The sequence below is a fragment of the Dama dama genome, chromosome 12 (assembly GCF_033118175.1).
Source record: "Dama dama isolate Ldn47 chromosome 12, ASM3311817v1, whole genome shotgun sequence".
Lineage (NCBI taxonomy): Eukaryota > Metazoa > Chordata > Mammalia > Artiodactyla > Cervidae > Dama > Dama dama.
In genome coordinates, this window is record NC_083692.1 from 55,293,666 (window position 1) to 55,317,356 (window position 23,691).

Consider the following 23,691-nt stretch of genomic DNA (forward strand, 5'->3'; position numbering starts at 1 on the left):
GCTCCAGAGCCCAGATGCCACAACTGGAGAAGTGTACATGTCACGATGAAAGGTCCTGTGTGCCACAGTTAAGACCTGGTGCAGCCAAATAAATAAAAATAAATAATACATATTTTTAAAGTAAATAAATGAATTTTTTTTTTTTTTAAAAAGGGCAGTGTGGAAAATATTCTGTCCTTACTTCCCAAATGAGTAAATGCAGACTGAGAGCAACAAAGTAATCTCTCCAGCATCTCCCATGTAGCATGTGGTGAAGCCCAGGCTGAGCGTCTCTGACTCCAGAATCTGTGCCCTTAACCACTACACTGTGTTCACTTCCTGTGCTAACTACTCCAAGTACTACTTGACAGACAGACAGCAGTGAAGATCCAGTTTGTCTACGTAGCCCAAGAGGTAGTAGAGCTCTGGAAATATTTTGGTTAATTTTAATATTGTAGTCAGCTAAGCTGTTTGAATCAGGAATTATTCAGGTTGCATTTTTTTGAGGCTTTTAAAAATTGTTGTAAAATATATGTAAGATAAAATTTAGCATTTAAGTGTATAGTTCTCCACTTTGATTTTTTTGATTAAATTTGCTTATTGTAAAATCTTTACAGTGTAGTCAAAGTTAAACATTTCCTTTTGTGGCTAGGAGGAGGAAGGTAAAGAAGAATGTTGTTTGCCATTTAAATTTAAAGAATATTTATTTTTCTACTTGTGAAAAGCTTACATGTAATTTTGTTGTTCAGTCACTAAGTCATGTCCCACTGTGCCTGGACTCCAGCACGCCAGGCTGCTCTGTCTTTCAGAATCTCCTGGAAAGTCAAAGTGAAGTCGTGTCCGACTCTTGGTGACCCCATGGACTGTAGCCCACCAGGCTCCTCCATCCATGGAATTTTCTAGGCAGGAGTACTGTAGTGGGTTACCATTTCCTTCTCCAGGGGATCTTCCCAACCCAGGGATCAAACCCAGGTCTCCTGCATTTCGGGCAGACACTTTACCATCTGAGCCACCAGGGAATCCCTAGTATCTCCTGGAGTTTGCTCTAATTCATGTCCATTGAGTTGGACATCTCATCCTCTGCCTCTGTCTTCTCTGTTTGCCTCAGTCTTTCCCAGCATCAGAGTCTTTTCCACTGAATCGTCTTTTAGCATCAGGTGGCCAACGTATTGGAGCTTCAGCTTTAGCATCAGTCCTTCCAACATTGATTTCCTTTAGGATTGACTAATTTGATCTCCTTGCAGTCCAAGGGACTCGGAAGAGTCTTCTCCAGCACCACAGTTTGAAAGCATCAATTCTTCGGCTCTCGGCTTTCTTTATGGTCCATCTCTCACATCCATACATGTCTACTAGAAAAGTCACAGCTTTGACTATACAGAAGTTTGTTGGCAAAGTGATGTTTCTGCTTTTTAATACGCTGTCTAGGTTTGTCATAGCATTCCTTCCAAGGAGCAAGTGTGCCTTCATTTCATGGCTGCAGTCATTGTCCACAGTGATTTTGGAGCCCAGGAAAATAACATCTGTCATTGCTTATGCTTTTTTCCCTTCTATTTGCCATGAATTGATGGGACCAGATGCCATGGTGTTAGTTTTTTGAATGTTGAGTTTTAAGCCAGCTCTTTTACTTTCCTGTTTCATCCTCATCAAGAGGCTCTTTAGTTCCTCTTCACTTTCTGACACTAGAGTGGTATCATCTGTGTATTTGAAGTTGTTGATCCTTTTCTTGATTCCATCTTGTGATTCATCCAGCCCGGCATTTCACATCCTGCACTCTGCATATAAGTTAAATAAACAGGGTGACAATATACAGCCTTGTTTTACTCCTTTCCCATTTTGAACCAGTATGTTGTTCCATGTATGCTAATAACTGTTGCTTCTTGACCCACTTACAGATTTCTCAGGAGACAGGTAAGGTGGTCTCCCATCTCTTTAAGAATTTTTTATGGTTCTTTGTGATCAACAGAGTCAAAGGCTTTAGCATAGTCAGTGAAAAAGAAGTAGATGTTTTTCTGGAATTCCCTTGGTTTCTCTATGATCCAACGAATGTTGGCAATTTGATCTCTGGTTCATCTACCTTTTCTAAACCCAGCTTGTGCATCTGAAAGTTCTTGGTTCATGCACTTCTAAAGCCTAGCTTGAAAGATTTTGAGCATAATCTTACTAGCATGTGAAATGAGCGCAATTGTGTGGTCGTTTGAACATTCTTTGGCACTGCCCTTCTTTGGGATTGGAATGAAAACTGATATTTTCCAGTCTTGTGGCCACTGCTGAATTCAAAAGCTTCCAAAATCCCAAGAAATCATCTTAAAACCCCATGTGAAACATAACTTCTGTTAACATTTTGCTGTTTCCTGAATTCTTTCATCTACAGGTACATGTGTGTTATATATGAGTTATGTTTATTTACATTTATATTTAATTTTTATTTATAAAGTTGGAAACCAGACCCTGAAAGATTTTGCCTACTATTTAAAGAATTGTAATATAATTATGAGTACAATGGAGAGATGCTGAAGGATTTTAAGCAATGAGGTGATAACTCTGGTGCCTTTATGGAGAGTGGATTAGAGGAGGTTAAGAATGAAAGCAGGGAGACCTAAGTCACCCAGGTAAAGGCTAATTGATAAAAATGTGAATAAGGCCATGCATGTGGGGTATCGGATTGTGGAAATATTGAGATTGTTGAGTCCATAGGACTTAGTGACTGACTGGTGGTAGAGGAAATAACTCCCAGGGGTCTGCGTGTGCAGGCTGGCAGGGTTGAGTGAGTGAGTAAAAGTTGCTCAGTCATGTCCGACTCTTTGCAACCCCATGGACTATACAGTTGGAGAAGGCAATGGCACCCCACTCCAGTACTCTTACCTGGAAAATCCCATGGACGGAGGAGCCTGGTAGGCTGCAGTCCATGGGGTCGCTAAGAGTTGGACACGACTGAGCGACTTCACTTTCACTTTTCACTTTCGTGCATTGGTGAAGGAAATGGCAGCCCACTCCAGTATTCTTGCCTGGAGAATCCGGGGGAGCCTGGTGGGCTGCTGTCTGTGGGGTCGGACAGAGTCGGAGACGACTGAAATGACTTAGCAGCAGCAGGACTATACAGTTCATGGTGTTCTCCAGACCAGAATACTGGAGTGGGTAGCCTTTCCCTTCTCCAGGGGATATCTCAATCCAGGGATCGAATTCAGATCTCCCGCATTGCAGATGGATTCTTTACCAGCTGAGCCACAAGGGAAGCCCTGCGGGGTTGCACTGCACTTCTTCACAATGAGAGTAGAGGGAGAAAGAGAAGGTTTGGAGGGGACAAAGACAACGATCTGTTTCGCTTGAGTTTTCGGTGACAAAATGGGCCGTCTAGGAGCTGATGTCCAATCAGTGTTCCCCAGGGCACCCTGGCCCCTGTCTTTGTCTTCAGCTTTATCTTGTGCCCTTCTCCCACTGGATCCAGGCATTCTTTTTTGTTTTGTTTTGTTTTATCATGTTTATTCATTTATTTGAGTGTGCTGGGTCTTAGTTGCAGCACACGGGATCGTCAATCTTCCTGGCAGTCTCTGGGATCTTCAGTTGGTACATGTGGGATCTGGTTCCCTGGCCAGGGATCGAACCCCAGCCCCTTGCATTGGGAACTCATCGTCTTAGCCATTGGACCACCAGTAACGTCCCTCAAACCTGGGCACTCTTGCCAGTCTTACCGTCTTTACTCATTGTAATAGGTTCTGGGCCTTTCTGGAGAGCAAGATAGTTTACCCCGTTCCTGTGGTATTCCGGACACTGAGGGCTTCCCCTCTTCACCCCAGCCTCTACCCTGTGCCCAGTTCAAGTCTTCTCAGTCCTCAGGCCTTGGCTCTAATGTCATTTTCTCAGGGAAACCCTCCGTGAACCACCATAGCCCCTCAGCCAGATTAGCATTTTCCCTCAGAACTCCTCAGCCTTCTTCATAACAGTTGTCTAAATTATAATTAATTATATAACTAATGGTTCATTGTTTTCTTTGCCAACTGTCCATAAGAAGAAGGGGCTTTGTCTGTCTTATTTACTACTGTTAGCATTTGTTACACTATCAGGCACATAGTAGGTACTCAATAAATATTTGTTGAAATGGATAGATAGAGGTGGATCTAGCACTTAATACACAAGTGCAATCTTGTGATACAGATTTTGAAATGGGTAGCATACAAGTGTCAGCTGAAACATTTAGAAGATTAACTGTTTACAAATACCAGACATGGGGTCTTCCAAAATATGATGATCGTGCCTTCATTAAACTGTGTAACAAATGCATTATATTTTGAGTGTCTGTGATTTAGTTTTTTTAGATTAGTAATGTTTGATCAGTTCATATAAAAAGAAATAAATCTAAAGTTGTGTGGTTATAATCTTAGAATAAGTGTAAGAAGCAAAAGGACTTCCCTGGTGGTCCAGTGATTAAGACTCCATGCTTCCAATGCAGGGGACTCAGGTTTAATCCCTGTTTGAGAAACTAGGATCCCACATACCATGTGATGTGGCCAAAAAAATTAAAAAAAATTTTTTTAAAGAGTAAGAAGCAAGATAATTTCTGCTTAGAATAAATAAGTGCACAACAGAAGTGATCACCTTTTACCTTCAGTGTTATCTCTATTTTAACGTAAATATCCTGCTAGCTTTAATTGGTACCAGTTCTCATCATATGAGGTCAGGTAGAAAGGGTGTATCACCTTTACCATAATCACTAATTCATTAAAAGTTAACAATGAAAAAAATGTTAACAGTATTTATTTACATGGTGAGACAATGGAAGATTTTATTCATTTTGTTTCTCTGTATTTTAAACTTTTATTATAAATTCCTTTTATAAAGACAGAAAAAGGACTAACAGAGTTCCTGGAAGAGAAGAGTACACTGACATGATAGTCTTTGCTTTAAAATGTATGAAGCACTAAATAAAGATCTTTTTTTTTTCCTCTTATAGGGAATTATGCTGGTCTATGACATCACAAATGAAAAGTCCTTTGACAATATTAAAAATTGGATAAGAAACATTGAAGAGGTAGGTATGGGAAAGACAGTGGATACTGGAGAAGCATCCTGCTGGGTGCTTATAAAGGGCTTGCTCCTTCTGTCTCCCAGTCAAGGAGCTGAGCAGCTGGAAGTAGGGTGCGGGCAGGTCAGGCCCTCTGCTCTGAGGAGTGCCAGGGAGGGTAACATCTCTGGTAGTGCCAGTCTGACTACTCCATTGGCCTAGAGAGTGCAGGCAGACGGGCAGTTTCACAGAATTTTAAACTTGTCCCCAATCTGAAAAATACTTTAATCTAAAAAGCCCGTGTTTTACACAGGAGAAGACTCAGGTCAGAAAGAGGTAACTCGCATGTGCTCTCAGAGCCTTTAGAAAGGCGTTGTCGTTCAGTCTCTGTCGTGTCTGACTCTTTGCGACCCCATGGATTGTCTGGGTCTCAGGTTCTGTCTGTTCCCTCACACTCTTTGACTGGCAGAAATACATCTTTATTCTGGTAACTCATTTTGCTCTTTTAACATTTTGTTCATCTTAGATATTTAAAATTTGATTTAATTCCGGTTTGATTGGTATTAAGACCTTTTTTTAATGTCTCTGACATTTCAGACTCTGAAATAATTTCATACACATTTATATTAAACCGTGTGAATTTATTGTTTAAGTAGTTCAAAATCCAGAATACCTTCTGCATTGGCTCTCTCGGTACTGAGATTCTCTCCTTTCTTTGACCCAGACTAACATTTGGGAGTTTTATTGTTAGATAACTATAGGTTTTATTTTTGTTTGTTCATGTACCAAAGAAGACCTAAGAATGACTGCAAGTTATGGGGGGAAAGTTAATGCTGTAACTTTCCCCTCCTCTCATTTAAAAAATTTTTCTCTGAATCTGGTTTTGTATTGAGTAAGAGATTATTTGTTTTACAATTAAATTTATGGATCTCCTTCTGACAGGTTAAGATTTGCCTTTTGGATAACTGTGTTTTTCTCATGTTGTTTCCTAATATACTGTTTTATCCCTGCAGCATGCCTCTTCAGATGTTGAAAGAATGATCCTGGGTAACAAATGTGATATGAATGACAAAAGACAAGTATCAAAAGAAAGAGGAGAGAAGGTAAATTTGAACTGAATAAATGAAGATTGGAGTCTACTCATGTTAAGCATTCATTTTCATACTATTATTTATTGAAGTTTTTTAAAATATCTATATTTTAATCCACTAAAAAGCCAGCAGACAGTTGTAATCCGTACTTGAATGGTATGAATTAGTATTCAAGCTCCAACTCCATACACTGTGTAGTCATGACTCATTCCTCAAGAATTTGCTCTTTTCTGGGAGATACAATTTGGTCCTTTTTCAGATTTGCGCAGCTGAGAGTTCAGGCTGTTTCTTCCATATCTGTGTGCAAATTCCCAGTTCTGAAGTTAAACCAATTCCTTCTCTTTGAAAAAAAGTCAGAGGATAGGTAAAGTTTCAACAGTAATCATTTTTCAATTCCTTTTTTTTTTTTCCCAAGAATATTTTACTACACATTAGATTTAGGTCATTATGAGTAAACTCTTTGTAAACTCATCGAGCTGTAGATATTTATATTTATAACCTTTTCCCTCTTTTGTATCCTGCAAAACAAGAGTCTGTTATACATATATATTCACTTCTATGACATTTTTCAAACTGACTTATATGTTTCAATTTTTTAAGTCTTGGAATTTTGCTTTAGCTTCTTTTTTTTTTTATTTGAGTATAGGCAAAATGCATTTTGTTTTTTAATCTGACTGTACACTTTTTTCCCTTGAAAACATTCACTTAGTCTTGGTGTTGCAAATGAACTGGGAATTCTTTGGAAATAGATGCGGATGTAGAAGAATTCACAATTTGCCACAATCAATAGAAACCCAAGCAATGAGATTTTAAGTTTTAATATTTTAAGCTTTAGTTCTTTTATGCAGTTTAAGAAAATTTATTTATTTTACTTATTAAGATAATATTTATTATCTTAAATACCCAATTTTTAAGAAAATAATGAAAACTTATATAATAGTAATTGTTGGAGATTTGTAATTTGAAGTCAAATGTATCTCAAATTTATGATAGCAGTAAGTGTCTAATATGTTTTCTAGTGATTATATTAGAGAACTAAAGATATAATAGAAAAAAAGAAAAGTACTCAAGTTATGTTTTGAGTGGAAGTGGTACCATTTTAGTTACTTAGGGTGATGGAATTGGATCTCTAAATTTCAAACACGATAGAAGAAAGCAGAGAAATTTGAGGACCACAGGAGTTCTGAACTAAGTACTCTCTCTTTGGGACTTTGGAAAACCTAAAAAAATAGAAATGCTCTACGTGTTCAAGAAGCTTGCCCTGAATTTCAGTGTTCCTCTTTTGTCTTTCAGTTAGCAATTGACTATGGGATTAAATTCTTGGAGACAAGTGCAAAATCCAGTATGAATGTAGAAGAGGTGAGAAGAAAATGTTTGGTGACTTGTTATGTAGTAGCGTTCGTGTCTTGGTGCCTGTGTTCAACTCTCCGAGCCTTGGTATTTCCTGACTTAGTGAATGCTTCCACTTCCATTTCATAAACTTTTGTGCTTCTGACTGTTATGAGGACCTTGGTTGCTAGATTTCTAGCACCTGTCTTTCACATGATATATATTAGATCACTTCATTAAGAGTCACTGGACAGAAGATGGGAGTTCAGGTTAAGTTCAGTTTTGCCCTTTGTTTGGAAAGGTGGAAATCCTGCTGCTGTGGTCTCTGCTTACTCATCATTGTTCTTGTCATCCTACACTCACTTGTAGCACAGAGTCTTAGTTCCTTTCATGTTTGCACTCTCAAGAGACAATTCAACTGTTAGCTTACTGAACACATTCCCCTAGAATACATGCTTGAAGTCAATTAAGCATGATACCTTTTGATACAATGGCATTAAGTAGATATAAGAAACTGTGTTTATCAGAGAGTAGTTTTAATAAGTTTTCAGTGAGTTAACTGTTAAAACCAAATTATCTAAAAATCTTCTAAGAAATAGATTTTCTTTAGAAGGGCAGAATTTTGATAATATTTTCTTTTTTAAAAACATTTTTTTAAATTGATCATAAAAATAGTACATGTATTATGTGTTAATACATGTCATTTACTTAACAGTCATACTGAGGGTTTCCTAAACATTTACTTTCTCAAGCTAAGTCACTGTTCACGGTGACATCATGACTGCAAATTAAGACTTTAATGACTTGACTCATGGTCACTTATCAGAACTTTTTCTTCTTTTAAATAACTAATGGTCATTTTTTCCGGTTGGCTAGTGGGTGTTAGGAAAAAGGAAAACTCTTCTGATTTATTTACTGGAGAATAGAAAAGCAGAAAAATGCTTCCTTTTGCTTGCAACAAAAGGATTTCCTTTCATGCAAAAGAGAGGAGCCTCTTCAGTCAGCTTTAATTGTGGAAACAGGAGAGAAACTTGCTCTGAGATGTGGTAGGACTGTGCCACAGAACGTTTTCTGTACCTAGACTTCAGTCTCCACTAGTCCTGTGCCCTCATCTCACCTGTGACTTAAAGAGACTATTGAATTGTGGGTTCCCTGGCAGTCCAATTGTTAGGACTTTGCACGTTTACTGCTGAGGGCCCAAGTTCAATCCCTGCTCAGGGAACTGAGATATCCCACAAGCCACATGGCATGGCCAAAGAAAAGAGAGAGAGCACACTGCGCTCTGTCTGTGGAAATACTGACCTGGGGATTGCTCAAGCTGCTTATTCTAGTCAGGCATTCTGCGGAGATTAGCACTTTTCCCAGAGCTTTAACTTAACCTCAGAAACTGGGATGGGATTACTTAGAAACTGTGGCTCACAGGTGACCAGTGTGACGGTGAGACACTGACAGGGTGATAATAGTAGTTATCATATTGCTTCTTTTGACTGGTTTGGGAATAATAATCCTGCTGGACATGTTTGGGGGCGTGAGGAATTGTTGGGAGCAGACTGACATACCAGTGGGTTTAGCATGGAGACAACTGAAGAAGCCCTAAGAATCCTGGCTCTGTAGAAACAAAGTCAGGATGATAAATCTTAAAAACATTTGGCTTAAAGTTGGGTCAAGACACACTGGGCATAAAATGCCACTGAGATTTTGTCCTGCTACCATTTGAACTTATTTCCATAGTGCGGAATTTAGTTGAGCGTAGAAACTGTTGGGATTTGGGGAGGTTGAGACATGAGAGGTTCTATGTTTTCAGGCATAAGAGTGAAAGTAATTTGAAAGAGAGGAAGTTGGGAATAAAGGGTAGAAATTTTTATGAAAATAGATTTCAGAGCTGTGAAAGTGAAATGAAAGTGTTAGTCATTTCTGTCTGACTCTGTGACTCCATACACTGTAGCCTGCTAGGCTCCCCTGTCCATGGAATTCTTCAGGCAAGAATACTTGAGTGGGTTGCCATTTCCTTCTCCAGGGGATTTTTCTGACCCAGGGATCAAACCTGAGTCTCCTGCATTGCAGGCAGATTCTTTACTGTCTGAGCCACCAGGGAGAATTATTCCTTCAGTTATTAAGCAGATATTCATCATCTCCTATACCAGGAACTGTGCCCCCACTTTGGGGACACACAAGTTCTGTAGAGCGTCTGCCTTGCAAGTGATCTTGGTGTTTGCGTAACTCAACAAGTGTCATATTAGGAACTTGTGCCAGATGTTTGTGGGTTTTTTTTTTTTTTTAATATTTTACTTATTTGGCTGCATTGAGTCTTAGCTGCATCATGTGGGATCTTCATTGTATCATGCAGGTCTTTTGTTGCAGTGCACGGCCTCCCTAGTTGTGGCGCATGAGCTCTAAAGCATGCAGGCTGCAGCAGTTGCAGCGCTCAGGCTTAGTTGCTCCGTGGCATGTGGGATCTTGGTTCCCCATCCAGGGAACGAACCTGTGTCCCCTGCATTGCAGGGCGTATCTTAACCACTGGACCACCAGGGGAGTCCCAGTGCCAGATGTTATGTGCAGAAAATATTTGATGAATGACAGTTTGATTATTTTGGAAAACCTTTATGATAAAATTGAAAAATAAGTTACAGTAGTCATGTTTCTACTGATTGCAATTATGTTCTTTTTCTTAATTAAAAACATTAAAGTAATATATTTTTGTTTTATAATGAAATAAAGAAATCTACATTTCTATTTTAAAAGATAAACATAATAATGAAATCTTTTGGTTTACCTTTTAGGCATTTTTTACACTTGCACGAGATATAATGACAAAACTCAACAGAAAAATGGTTTGTATAATATATAATTTTATTTTCCTTATGCCGTGTTTAAATTTGTTTTCTTATTTATGTAGTTTATTTAATTAAAGAGAAGGCATATGTTCACATTAAGTCATTTTTTTCCCTGTCTTACCTTTTCAACCCAGTTAAACTTTGATTCTTATTTCTATTTCCTCCGATTTTTTTTATTTCTGAACTGCAGCTGTTTTAGTTCTTTCCTCTGGCTCCATAAGTGGTCTTTGATTGAATTCTGTTCAGAATAATTAAAGTAATAATGGCACAAGTTAAATACTCTGTTTCTGTATATAACTGTGATTTTGAACTTGCTGAAGTTGCTTTTGCTGAAGTGATTTTGAAGTTGCTTCAATTTGAAACAATCTCAGTGATTGACTCATTAGGACAACCTGAAAAGTTTGGTTTACCCTGAATCTTGCATGTAATTGTATACCTTATGTTACCAGCTCTTCTTGACTCTAACAGGATTGCTGGTACCAATATCTTAACATTGTTTCCATCATTACCCTTAATACTTTACACGCTTGTGGTTATAATTTCTTTGGACTGGAAATAGGAACTTTCTAACTAAAATGTTGTTAATATATTAGGTGCTTGCCTTAAAATACTTTTCCCTTTTTAACCCACTGTTTCCAAAGAAATAGAAAGCGTAAGAGCTTAACTAGATCCCTTTCTAATTAGACTACTGAGTACAAATTTATGGGCATGGTTAGATATTTTTATTTTTTTGGATAATTGGGCTCAAACCATGAAACTTTTATCTCCTTGGTAACTTCATCTTCTGTTTTTCAGAACGACAGCAATTCATCAGGGGCAGGTGGACCAGTGAAAATAACAGAAAACCGATCAAAGAAGACCAGTTTCTTCCGTTGTTCGCTACTTTGATGAACTTTTTCTGAGAGACTGCAGCACATCTTGAGGACCCTCTCCTGCTTCTCTGAAAGCACAGGTCACCCAGCCTCAGAACCACCCCGCCTGGCTGCTACTGAGAGCACCGCTGAACCTATACCTAGATTCTGCACACTGAGTGTGCAGTGGATTCCAGCCTTATGGCCCATCAGGATAACAGGCTTCACTCTTCAAACGTGGAAGCCATGAAGTGGAGACATGTGCCGGACTTAACTTGTTTTTCCTCTGTTTTATTGCGTGTTGCAGAAGCTGCTATCTTTTTCTTTTTCACTTTGCACATCAGTGTTAGCCTTTCATTGTTACAGCACAATCTGAGATTCATATCTGCACACTTCTGACAGATTTGCTTTTGGGAATGTTTTTAAAAAAAGAGTAGAACATTTAAAGCAGAGGTTAATATACTAAAATTTTAGGACATTTGGTCTGGTTCATATGGCCAAATGTTATTGCATTGATAGCATTTATTTAAGGGCTCTGGTTTTCTTAAATAAAAGAGTCATTAAATTTTGATAAAAGTTAATTTTAGAAATTCCTAAAAATTCCCATCAAAGGCCACAGTTTATTTCTTCAAATTGTTTAGAGTTTTCTTCATTCCTGACCTTTTTGCCGGAGAGTCTGAGTAGCTGAATAAATCATTTTTTTAAATTGATTACTTCTGCCTACTCTATTGAAGCTGCATTTGGAAATCATCTTAATGTCACTTTTCTTGAGATTTGTGTTCCCTCTTCTTTCCTACGTTTGACCTATTGTAATCACTCACCTAAAACATATTTGAACACTGCTGTCTGTTTCTACATGTAAACTTCTTGAGCTGGAATTTTACGTAGGCAGAGAGTTAGTTTAGGGTTTTATTTCAGCATCTAATTGATGTTTTGTCACATCAGCATATGTCATATATCTTTTCCCAGATTCACTCTTAGCTTACTGGTTTAGTAGTAATGCCCAGTTCTTACCATAATCCCTGTCTGAAGAGTTAGATTCGGACTCAGTTCACAGAAAGCTTACCCATAGGGAGAGAGGTTAACTTGTGGATGTAATTTCACAGAGATAATTGTTGGTAATGGTGAAAATGATTTTTTTTAATTGGACTTTTATTATTATTATTAAGAGTAATTAGTCCTAGTGCATCCTCTAGGAAAAGTCTCACCTTTTCGTTAGAGAAAATAAGAGCATGGTTTCAGTTTTACAACAGCTATTATTAAATGTGTAGAACCCAGATCCATCTATTCAGGTTCACTGTTATAGAACTTGGTCCAGCCATTTGGATGAAAGCCAACCAAAAGCTTAGCTGCCTTTCTCATCATACACTGGTACTGGTAATGCCTTTTGTAGATGAAACTGTCACATAAGGAAAAAAAGAAAGTATTTAGTATTAACTTACGTGCCAAATTCATTATATTATTCCAGCCTTCAGTGTCATAACACAGAGGGAATAATAAAGAGGTGATTAGGGATTAATAATTATACTTCCTGTTAAGCCAGTTTTGTTTCACAAAGGTTCCCATCATGCTTGATGGTTAAGGCTGGAAGATGAAAGTGGAAATGGATTGCTTGTTACTGCAGAGAATTCTGCTTCAAATTAAGATGTATCACTGGAATACTTGGACCAAACGGTCTTCACTACTTGTTTGAAAAGTTAGGCACAATTTAGTGGCAGGAAATATATACCAGAGCTAGTTTTGATGGGTTCTCTAAACTTAATATCCACAAATTTTAGTCTCCTTGACTTTTTTTTTTGTACTTAACTTATAGGCTTAAAAGCACCTATTGGTGTACCAGTAAAATCAGTAGTTCCTTGATCACAAGTGGACTGTAAGTCTACCATCTTAAAATTAGATATTAATATATTTCTGAAATGAAGAAAAAAATTTCTTAGAAACATCTTGTATTCATTAATTTTCAGGAAAAGATCCCAGCAGTTAAGCTTTCTGGATGGTAACAAGGTAATTTCTAAAAGGCAAGTGCTATGACACCACCTATGAATGTAACCCTCTTAGTAATTTACCTCGGACTCTTTGGTGTCTTAACACTTTGGTTTATATCTCAGGGGTTGTCTGCAAACCAAAACTGACATATTCTGTGGTTAACCTTTTTTTATTTTTAACAGAATGCTTTGCTTTTGTTTGTTTTGTTTTTTCCTTTTCTCTTCTGTGTCGCATATGGGTTAATAACTAGTCTCCATGAACTTCCCTTTGAAAGAGCCTATAAAAGTTAGATGAGTCCAAAAGTGTTCTTTGAAGTAGCAGCAAACTGGGGGTATATACTCTGTTATATAAAAATAAATTATCCTTGCTATTTTCTTACATTTAGCTTTGCTAAATTGTATATAATTTGAGCTAAGACCATAGGAAATTCACTTTCTGCATGGTAACACTGCCCCAATAAATATTCCACTTTGCTTAACAATGTACATATAGTGCATTATTTTTTCTATTTGTAGATGAATTTAGTGACAGATAATTGTCTTTTCCCTGCTGAAACTGAAGAAATCTAGTTTTGTGTGAGCGTTTTTGTGGTCTTATGGGTCAGGATACATGAAGATTTTTTGCAGCAGTGTTAGTGGTTCAGTGGCTGCATTTTATTATCAGTGTGCTGATTTTTGACAATGATTGGGCTCAATCTTTTCAAATAAGAGTCTGAGGGTTATCAGACAATGCAAATGTGCTGTAACAAAGTAGCATGTAGGTCAGTTAATTGTAAAATGTTTCACTGGGAACTTATTTTAGCTACATTTTTCTTCAGACAGATGATGGGAAAATAATCCACCTGTGCATCAGTTAGGGGTGCTGCAGGCTTTCTTACTCTTCACATGAACATTTTGTGCAGTCTTTGTTACAGATTTTCAGAAGACTATACTCTTTACTTTGAAGGACTATTTTTTAATTATACCTCATTTAGCTAACTAGTATTCTAATACCTAGTAGAAAAACAGTGAGCCAGTCTTTTAAGTATCCAGCACAATTTAGACTCTATGTTTTGTTTTGAACTAAAGCATCATTGGAAAAGGTAGGAGGTAGTTTAGGATAGAACACACATGTCTTATCCAATAGCGCAGAAAAAAAAGTATTATCTTCCTGTCTCCATTAATAAATTTAGCTGTGCAATATAGATAAATGTTTGCAGAAATTTCTAAATAAGAGATTATAACTCCATTTTACAGGTTCTGAATGCTGAGAATCTGTATTAAGGCTTACTGAGTTTTTCTTGTGAGCAGTAAGTGATACATGTAAGCAGACTTTCTTTGCTTGTTCATAACTTTGATTTCTTTATAAATTTAGTTATTAATCTCAAAAGACGAGTTTCTAAGCTTAAAATTTTAAAACAGCATTTTGTTATGTTGGTTTACTTATCTCAGATTTTAAGCACTCGTTTCTCATGTCAGATGTTTTAGATTTTTTCTTTTAACAGAAAGGACATTCCTTTTTCCATCTTGTTACATCCAAAGAAGGGGGTGGGGGAATGTCTAAAAAATTCCTTGTCCTGTAGAGATGTAGATGGACAGGATATGCTAATAAAATTTCAAGTACTAGCACAATTTTACAGTAGAAATGGTCTTTTTTCAGACTAATAAAATTAATGTTATGATCACTATGAAAAAAATGTAAGTGAAATTTGCAGAAATAGAAATTAGCAAGCAATTGTTATAGGTATATTTTCAAATTTTACTTCATTTTTTAAAATGCTTGTGCCATACGCAGTTGCATTTCTTATTGCCAAGACCTAATAGAACTTGTTTCATTTCTTACCTTTTTTTAAAATGTGAATTTAATTATAATTCATTCCTACGGCCTTACAGATGGGTCTTATTTTGTTTATTTGCAGCTGACACTGTTCCTTTAGCAAAATACCTTAAAATTTTTGACTAAAATCATGTCGCCAGTGGGAAATACCTGTTTTTTCCATAGAATTGTTCTCCTGTCTATGTTTCAGCATACTTTACCTTTGCTCCAACAGCTTAATGTGAAAAACCAGCAGATAAAGTGAACCTGTCATGTTGTTAATCTTGTTTAAGCCAACTCATTAACTGTGTACTGATAATGATACTGTGTTTTGGGTTTTTGTTTTTTTTTTTTTTAAGGGAAAAAAATGGATTTTATTCCAGATGAACTTTTTTTTACAATGTTCGTCTAAAATAAAAACTACATAATGAAAATACTCATGTTTCTCTGAAATGCACGTTTAAAAAATGTCTTTTCTAATTTGCTAGGTATGTGTCATAAACCATGGTAGACCTGAGATATTTTAGCAAACTTTACATCTGACTTTACATCAAACTTTACATCTCCTGCAATGCAGGAGACCCGGGTTCAATCCCTGAGTCGGGAAGATTCCCCTGGAGAAGGAAATAGCAACCCACTCCGGTACTCTTGCCTGGAAAATCCCATGGACAGAGGAACCTGGGAGGCTGCAGTCCATGGGATCCCAAAGAGTCGGACATGACTGAGCGACTTCACTTTCGCTTTCACATCTGACTTAGAGTTCTTCTTTGTTTGTTTTTTGGGAGAGGGAAATTTTCTTTATATTTTACAGCAGTTTTGATGATTTATAGTTGGTTTACAATGTCATGTTAATTTCTCTTTGTTCAGACCTCCTTATCTTTTGCCTAGATTTCTGTAACCTCTCCTAACCAGTCTTCTAGTCTCTAATTTTATTTTCCTCCTCTCCAGTTTTCACAGTGCTGAATGGTTTTTAAATCTATCACTGCCACATTTAAACCCTTTAGCCTGGCAAAGTCCTTTGCTACCTCCACCTCTTTCTCTCCAGCCTTTGATTTTGTCACACTTGAACTCACACATATCTTTTGAACCTCATCAGTACTTGCATCTCCAAACAACATGCTTTGTCATTTCTTTCCTTAGGCTGCTCCTTCTGCTGACTCCCCACCCCTTGCCTGACTGACTTCTTATCTTTCAATGTTCAGTTAGGGTTTGGTGGGAAGACTTCAGCAATAACCCCATCCTTGGTTAGGAACCCTCTCCTATGCCTGCCCAAAGTGTCGCTCACGGCACTGGATTGGAATCATCTGTTTACTTTCCTTCTCCACTAGACTCAGCTCTTGTAGGCTGGGGACTAAGTGTTTGGCTTTTGTATTCACAGTATCAGACAAAGGACCTGGCATATAGTTGGTGTTTAAGAAATGTTGGGAAAAAATGAGTGAATTTCAGCAGTCATCAAAATCAACCGTCACTGAATAAAGTTAAGTATAAATTAGGAGTTGTTTGGTTCTCCATTTACTTTTTTTTTTCCATTTACTTTTTAATTTGAAGAAAGATTAAAAGTAAAGTGGGACTTCCCTGATGGTCCAGTGGTTAAGAATCTTCCTTCCAATGCAGGGGACTCGGGTTCATTGCCTGGTCAGGAAACTAAGATCCCACATGCTCCCACAAGGGCCTCAACTACTAAGCCCGCACATGTCCTGTTGGTGGCCCACATGCTCTGGAGCCCAGGCGCCACAACAGAAATGAAAAGTAAATAATAAATATTTTTTTAGAAAGTTGGAAGTAAATTCATCAGAGCCTCCGTAAGTTTAGCAATAAAAAGAGAAGCTTCATTATCTGGCCCTCATCTTTATTTTAGTCTTTGTTAAATATCTCACACTATTTTAACCTTTACAGAAGGATCTTCTTTTAATAAGAGAAATCACCCATCACCCAGAATGCTGTTTGTATATCAGTAAATTGAGTAAATCCTCTCTTTCCCTCTCTTCAATGTTTCCTATTCACAAAATTTAAGTTTTCTAATATTAGTTACAGGGATACATGAGTATACTCCCACAGCAAGTATATATGAAACACATCAATGGCCATGTCAGCAAACAGGATATTGTGGCCATCAAGTCATGAGCCACTGCATCCACCCCACCCCCACCACACACACCCCCTGCAAAACAGCACCTAGAGAGGATTCAAGATGAAGAAAAGCAGGACGTTGACCCCAGATCTAGATAGGTAAGGTGCATACCTAAGAAATTATTTCAGTGAGCCCAGACTATTACATCTTCCCACCTGTAGAAAAGTACTAAATTCATTAACATGAACAGTAATCTTTTTGATGTTCTGACTACCAGGTTTTTGCTTTTTCAAAAGTTCCTATATATCTGGCTCCTTCCTTGCCTCTTTGGATCAGTAACTCAGAAATGTCTGAGAGGCTGTCTTATGGGCTTAAGTCCTCAGCCAGTCGGCTGAATAAAAAATTCTCAACTTTTAGGTTGTGCCTTTTTTTTTTCAGTCAACACAAGTAAAATTAATTAATTTGTATATATATGTATGTATATATATATATGTGTGTGTGTGTGTGTGTGTGTGTGTGTGTGTCTTTGCAGAAACCATCATCCTTGATTTTTCCCTCTCCCTCACTCCATGGAGCTCACCAGTAACTAACTTTTGTTTTGCACAATTCCTAAATCTCTTTTGAATTTGTCTGCTTTTCTCTAGACTCCTGCTGTTTCCCTGATTCATACCTGCAGATGCCAAGAACTTCTTATCTGGAATCCCATTTCCCATTATCTGCAAAGGATATCAGAGCCTGCCACTCCCTTGGATAAGCCTGGAACTTCAGGTGAACTCTAACCTGCTGTCCTTTTTTGTCTCTTCTCTCCTCACACTCTGAGGACATCCTGACCTACTTTCTGTCCTCAGAAATGCCCTGCTTTCTTTCACTTTGGAGCCTTTTCTCTTGTCTTTCTATGTCTCTCCTACTTCTAGCTTTACTAACTCCAAAGCTGAGTCCTGAATGAGTGGGTGTCATCTTCTTTAGCAACACCTCACAAATGTGGATTGGCTCTCCTTCTGAAACAGGAGAGAAGAGGGCAGGGTACAACCTTTGAAAGAATGTCATAGCCTGAGGACATGACATCAACTGATTAGAACTAAATAGGTCCAAGATGGTGGATGAAGAAACAAATAGGTCCAAGATGGCAGATGAGTTGACTTCCACTAGACCTTGAGCCTCATTATATGCTCATCATTCAGCAAGCTAAATGACACCTCCAGCAGCACCAGGATAGTTCTGAGACCAACCATCAAAGGCCAAGAGGTGGGCTGCAGCCCAGTTCCTGGAAATCCCCACCCCTTCCCCCAAAATAGTTGGGATACTCCTCCCACTCAGCCTATGAAATCACCCAGCCCATAAGAAATAACCATGCCATATTTCAAGGCCACTTTCACCTTCTGAGATGGCCAACACACTGTGGAGTATGTTTCTCTCTAAATAAATCCACTTTTTACTTATCACTTTGTCTTTCACTGAATTCTTTCTGCAATGGAACATCCAAAACCTGAGTTTCATTAAGTCCTGAAAACAAGTGTGTGATCTCAGTTAAAAGACCATGGGTTTTGACTGGGTTTGAGTCCAATCTGAGTTACATGGATTCACTTCCCCCTTTCTTATATCCTCATAATCCTTCTCCTTGCCTGTCTTGGTAAAGAATCCACCTGCAATGCAAAAGACCCTGGTTTGATTCCTGGGTCGGGAAGATCCCCTGGAGAAGGGAAAGGCTGCCCATTCCAGTATTCTGGCCTGGAGAATTCCACGGACTGTATAGTCCCTGGGGTCACAAAGAGTTGGACACAGCTGAGCGACTTTCACTTGCCTGTCTGGTGTCTTCACTAGACCGTAAGCTCGGTGAAGACAGGATGCACAGCTGTTTCACTGGTGTAACTCCCAGAGCCTAGCGTTGTGCCTGATACGTCATAGTCATGCAACATGCATTTTGAACGAATAAGTAAATGGTTGAGTATAATCTATCAGCACTGTCAGAAAATAAAGCTCAAGTGAATTCATTAGTATATTATGAATTACTAGTAGGTATGTCCAAGCATTACTAGATAAATTGCTAACATGTGATATTACTTTTTTACACTCCCACTCCTCCAGGTGCACACCCAGCAGTTTGTATTCTTATCCATAGCATGTGTCAGCCTCCTTCCCCCAGGTATCTTTTAGAGACTTAACTCCCAACATCACTTAGTATGTTTTCGAGTCTCTGGAGAAAGCTCATAGTAAGTTCATAAAAACTTGAGAAGTCAATAGCACTGCTACTTAGCTTCTCAGCCCTCACTTTAAACAGAATTACTAAAATCAGTGTAAAGTGCTTTCTAAATAGCAATGCATTATATAAATGTAATTCAGAGAAAGCTTGAAATAAGTGTTTTTAGTAAATAACCATGAATGCTGAAGATTATCTTATTGGTGATTTTGATGGTTTGTTCTAGTTAATTTCTATTCCAACAGACATATCAGTTAAGGATGTCTTAATGTTGGGGGTGGGGAAAGGAGGGAGGTTTAAGAGGAAGAAGATACACACACACACACACACATATATATATACACACACACATATGGCTAATTCATGTTATATGGCAGAAGCCAATACAACATTGTGAAACAATTATCCATCAATTAAAAATAAAAAGATGTCTTCATAGATAGGGGGGCAGATTCATTACATTTTACACTGGTGGTAGTTGTTTAGTTGCTAAGTCGTGTCCGAATCTTGTGACCCCATGGACTGTAGCCAGCCAGGCTCCTCTGTCCATGGGATTCTCCAGGCAAGAATACTGGAGTGGGTTGCCATTTATTTCATAATTAGAGCTGCTAAATACAATTGTCTCATGTTTCTTTGTAAGGTCTAGGTATGTTTTTTTGGAGAGTGGATAAGTGATTGTTAAAACATCATTTCCCCAATGATGAAAACCTAATCTTAATTATAGGTTTTACATTGCCTCCCCATTTTTAAACTAGACTTGAAGACTAAAATTGAACTGAGATATAGTCAAGATATCATAAGTACAAATTCCCCCAACTTATAGCTCTCTATGTTGAGTTGCCTACTTCCAAAGTATTTGAGGCAGCTTCAATGGAGACACAGATCTTGGTTAAAATCGAGGTAATCAAATCAAAATAGGGATAAAAGAATAAGCATATTCTGAAGTCATGGCAGTAATTATAATTAAAACAAAAAAGAATAGTTGCTATAATCGACTATTAGATTTAGCTCCAAGCTTCCTGGAAATTAAGATAAAGCCTGAATATGATAAGTTAGCTCTCAGGCTTAGCATATGCGTTTGTCAGGCAAAACAAAACTTTTTTCCTAGCCCTGAACTTAAAAAGTAAATTAGAGATACCGAATAATGATAATGAAATAGTTTTGTGAAATTTGCAAGGAAAAATGTAGATAGCCATTTTGCTACATGAAAAACTGGGTTCACCTCTTGGTGGATGTCAATGCAAAAAAACACAAGGAAGCCAAAGACCAGGAGAAGGAAGGATTTATTACTCGCAGCAAGTATGGAGAACACTGGGGATCTTTCTCAAAGCAGTGTACAGACAGCAAAACTGGGGAAATTTCAAGGTAACTGTACATGCATATTCATGAAGGGACTTGAGCAGAGGGGAATTAAGCATAGAATTGAGACAGAGTTTGACAATAGTCCAAGCTTTAGTTGATTGAAGTCATGAAGGTCGGGAAAGGTCAAATGCATCATCCCTCAGGTTCCAGTTGATCTGGTGGTTGAGGTTTCAGGCTAATCTTTACCATTGAAACAGAACTGGGAGTCTTTATTGCTGACGTATTATCTTTTCTATTGTTGCTTGTCTTGCCTGATAACAGTCCTGCATTCTTTTGTTCCCTTAAGATTATTAATTACTGGGACATCCCTGGTGGTCCAGTGGCTAAGAGTGTGCTCCCAATCCAGGGGCCCAGGTTCAGTCGCTGGCAAGGGAACTAGAGTCCACATGCCGCAACTAAGACCCAACACAGCCAAATAAATAAAAATAAATATTTTTTATTTTTTATTATTAATTACTAATTTTTAATTATCAATTACTAAGACCAGTTCAAGGACAAGCATTGTGTCCAGGCTTAGATGACAAAATAGCTTAGGCAAAAAACGGCTTTTCTTATGTCAATAAAGCCATGCCTGTTTCTCTTTCTCAGGGGATCCTCTACTGTATCTGCTTACAGTTTCTTGTATTAAAAAAAGCTTAATTTCACACCAAGGACATGAGTATGATATGCTTCTATGAAGGCATTTCTGCATGAAGCTGAAGTAATGTAATTACATTTGACAAATCTGATTCAGGATAGAACCAAAGGAATCTATCTAATGGTGAATCACTTTATCAATTTCAACTATTGTCTCAACCTGAGTTTTAATAGATACTGGAAAAGACATTTCAAAATGAAGAAAAATTCTGTGGAGTAAAAGGAAAATATATATGTCTATTTTAAATGGACAAAGATGACATTTTACCATAAAGAAATGAGCCACAAAACATCTTCAGTCACGTCCCAGTTTTTGTCTTTTCAGTGTTGATTCACAAGAGCTTTATTCATGATAAAGAATAAGTAGAAATGGCTAACACTTATATAGCACTTACCAAGCAGGCAAAAACCCATAATATGTTAAATATTATTATCCCCATTAAATGTGGCTCAGACAGTAAAGAATCTGCCTGCCATGCAGGAGGCCCGGGTTCAATCATGGGATTGGGAAGATCCCCTGGAGAAGGGTATGGTAACCCCACTCCAATATTCTTGCCTGAAGAATTCCAGGGACAAAAGAGTCTGGCGGGCTCTATCCAGTCTATGGAGTCACAAAGAGTCAGACAAGATTGAGCGACTTAAGACCAGACTGTTAGACATGGAGATAAATCTTATTAGATGTGAATGATCAGTGAAATTAACCTTCTGGTTTTAATTTGTAAAACTCTCAGAAACTGTTTGATTTATATAAAATAGCAAATGTTTGTGAATTCCACTTTTAAAATTATTTCATCCATTGAACAGGTATTTAGTGAGCACCCTCTTCTGGTCTGAAGGCAAGAATACTGGAGTGGGTAGCCATTCGCTTCTCCAGGGGATCTTCCAAACCCTGGGATACAACGCAGGTCTCCTGAATTGCAGGCAAATTCTTTACCATCTGAGCCACTGCTGTTGTGCAACCAAGAAAGAACAAAACAAAAACCCTGCCCTCCAAAATTTTATGTGTTAATGGGAGAGACAAGTAAAAACTGAGTAGGGAGATGTTCCTGTTACTATGGGGTGATCAAAGAATGCCTTCAAAACAATTTTTTTAAGACTTGGCAGGAGTGGGGTACAAATAAAACTAGCTCACCAAAACAACCCCGAGATGGGGCTGTTACAGCCTAAGAGTTATCACCTGGGTCATCACAGCCACCCCAGCTATAGTTTTGTACAGTCAACAAATGGCATAATGTCCTTTAAAAAAAAGACTCCTTTGTTTAGAAATGGAATCCTGCCTATGTCCTGTGTGTTCTTCTTCAGTTGATCTGGAATCTTCCCCTGTCCTGGATCCAAAGGGGGATGGGGACCTCCACTCCTCTTAGGCATCTCATGGCTGGCGTCCTTGGCCAGCCTAATGTATACGATTGGTGGCAGCAGGGGACTGAGTGCTTTGGCTCCAACTCTAAAATCTCCAGCGATCTCTGCCTCTGGATCAGAAGCTACTACACCTTGAGACATGTTAGAACTGGACATGGAACAACGGAGAGGTTCCAAATTGGGAGAGGAGTATGTCAAGGCTGTATGTTGTCACCCTGCTTATTTAACTTATATGCAGTGTATAGCATGCAAAATGCCGGGCTGGATGAAGCATAAGCTGGAATCAAAATTGCTGGGAGAAATATCAATAACTTCAGATATGCAGATGACACCATCCTTATGGCAGAAAGCAAACAGGAACTAAAGAGCCTCTTGATGGAGGTGAAAGAGGAGAGTGAAAAAGCTGGCTTAAAACTCAACATTCAGAAAACTAAGATCATGGCATCCGGTACCATCACTTCATGGCAAATAGATGGGGAAACAATAGAAACAGTAACAGACTGTTTCCTTGGGCTCCAAAATCACTGCAAGTGACTGCAACCATGAAATGAAAAGATGCTTGCTCCTTAGAAGAAAAGCTGTGAAGAACCTAGACAGCACATTAAAAAGCAGAGACATTGCTTTGCTGACAAAGGCCCACATAGTCAAACCTATGGTTTTTCCAGTAGTCATGTATGGATCTGAGAGCTGGACCATAAAGAAGGCTGAGCACCAAAGAACTGATGTTTTCAAACTGTGTTATTGGAGAAGACTCTCGAGAGTCCCTTGGACTGTAAGGAGATCAAACCAGTCAACTCTAAAGGAAATCAATCCTGAATATTCAGGAAGGACTGATGCTGAAGCTCCAATACTTTGGCCACCTGATGCGAAGAGCCAGCTCCCTGGAAAAGACCCTGATGCTGGGAAAGATTGAAGGCAAGAGGAGAAGGGGCCACAGAGGATGAGATAGTTGGATGGCATGATCGACTCAATGGACAAGAATTTGAGCAAACTCCAGGAGATGGTGAAGGACAGGGAAGCCTGGTGGTGCAGTCTACGGGCTCTCAGAGTCGACCAGGACTGAGCAAGCAAACAACAACAACAACAACAACGACTCCAGAGCGGAAGCCCGGTGAGCCGCGCCCCGCCCCGCCCCGCCCTCCGCCGCGCCCCGCCCTCCGCCGCGCCCCGCCCCGCCCTCCGCCGCGCCCCGCCCCGCCCTCC

At 38.6% G+C, this 23,691-nt stretch overlaps 2 protein-coding genes across 3 annotated transcripts in view; both read left to right on the forward strand.

Annotated features, from left to right (window-relative positions):
• Positions 1-13,550, forward strand: part of RAB8B (RAB8B, member RAS oncogene family) — a 67,732-nt gene extending 54,182 nt beyond the window's left edge. The window contains exons 4-8 of the mRNA XM_061157322.1: positions 4,928-5,005; positions 5,992-6,081; positions 7,363-7,428; positions 10,179-10,229; positions 11,028-13,550. Of these exons, the coding sequence (XP_061013305.1) occupies positions 4,928-5,005; positions 5,992-6,081; positions 7,363-7,428; positions 10,179-10,229; positions 11,028-11,120 (378 nt within the window). The 3' untranslated portion in view covers positions 11,121-13,550. The remainder of the gene's footprint in view (positions 1-4,927; positions 5,006-5,991; positions 6,082-7,362; positions 7,429-10,178; positions 10,230-11,027) is intronic.
• Positions 13,551-13,691: 141 nt separating this feature from the next.
• APH1B (aph-1 homolog B, gamma-secretase subunit) overlaps positions 13,692-23,691 on the forward strand; it is a 53,999-nt gene continuing 43,999 nt past the window's right edge. For both annotated transcript variants that reach the window (XM_061157319.1, XM_061157321.1), the window contains exons 1-2: positions 13,692-17,702; positions 21,934-23,599. The gene's annotated coding sequence lies outside the window, so the exon portion shown is untranslated. The remainder of the gene's footprint in view (positions 17,703-21,933; positions 23,600-23,691) is intronic.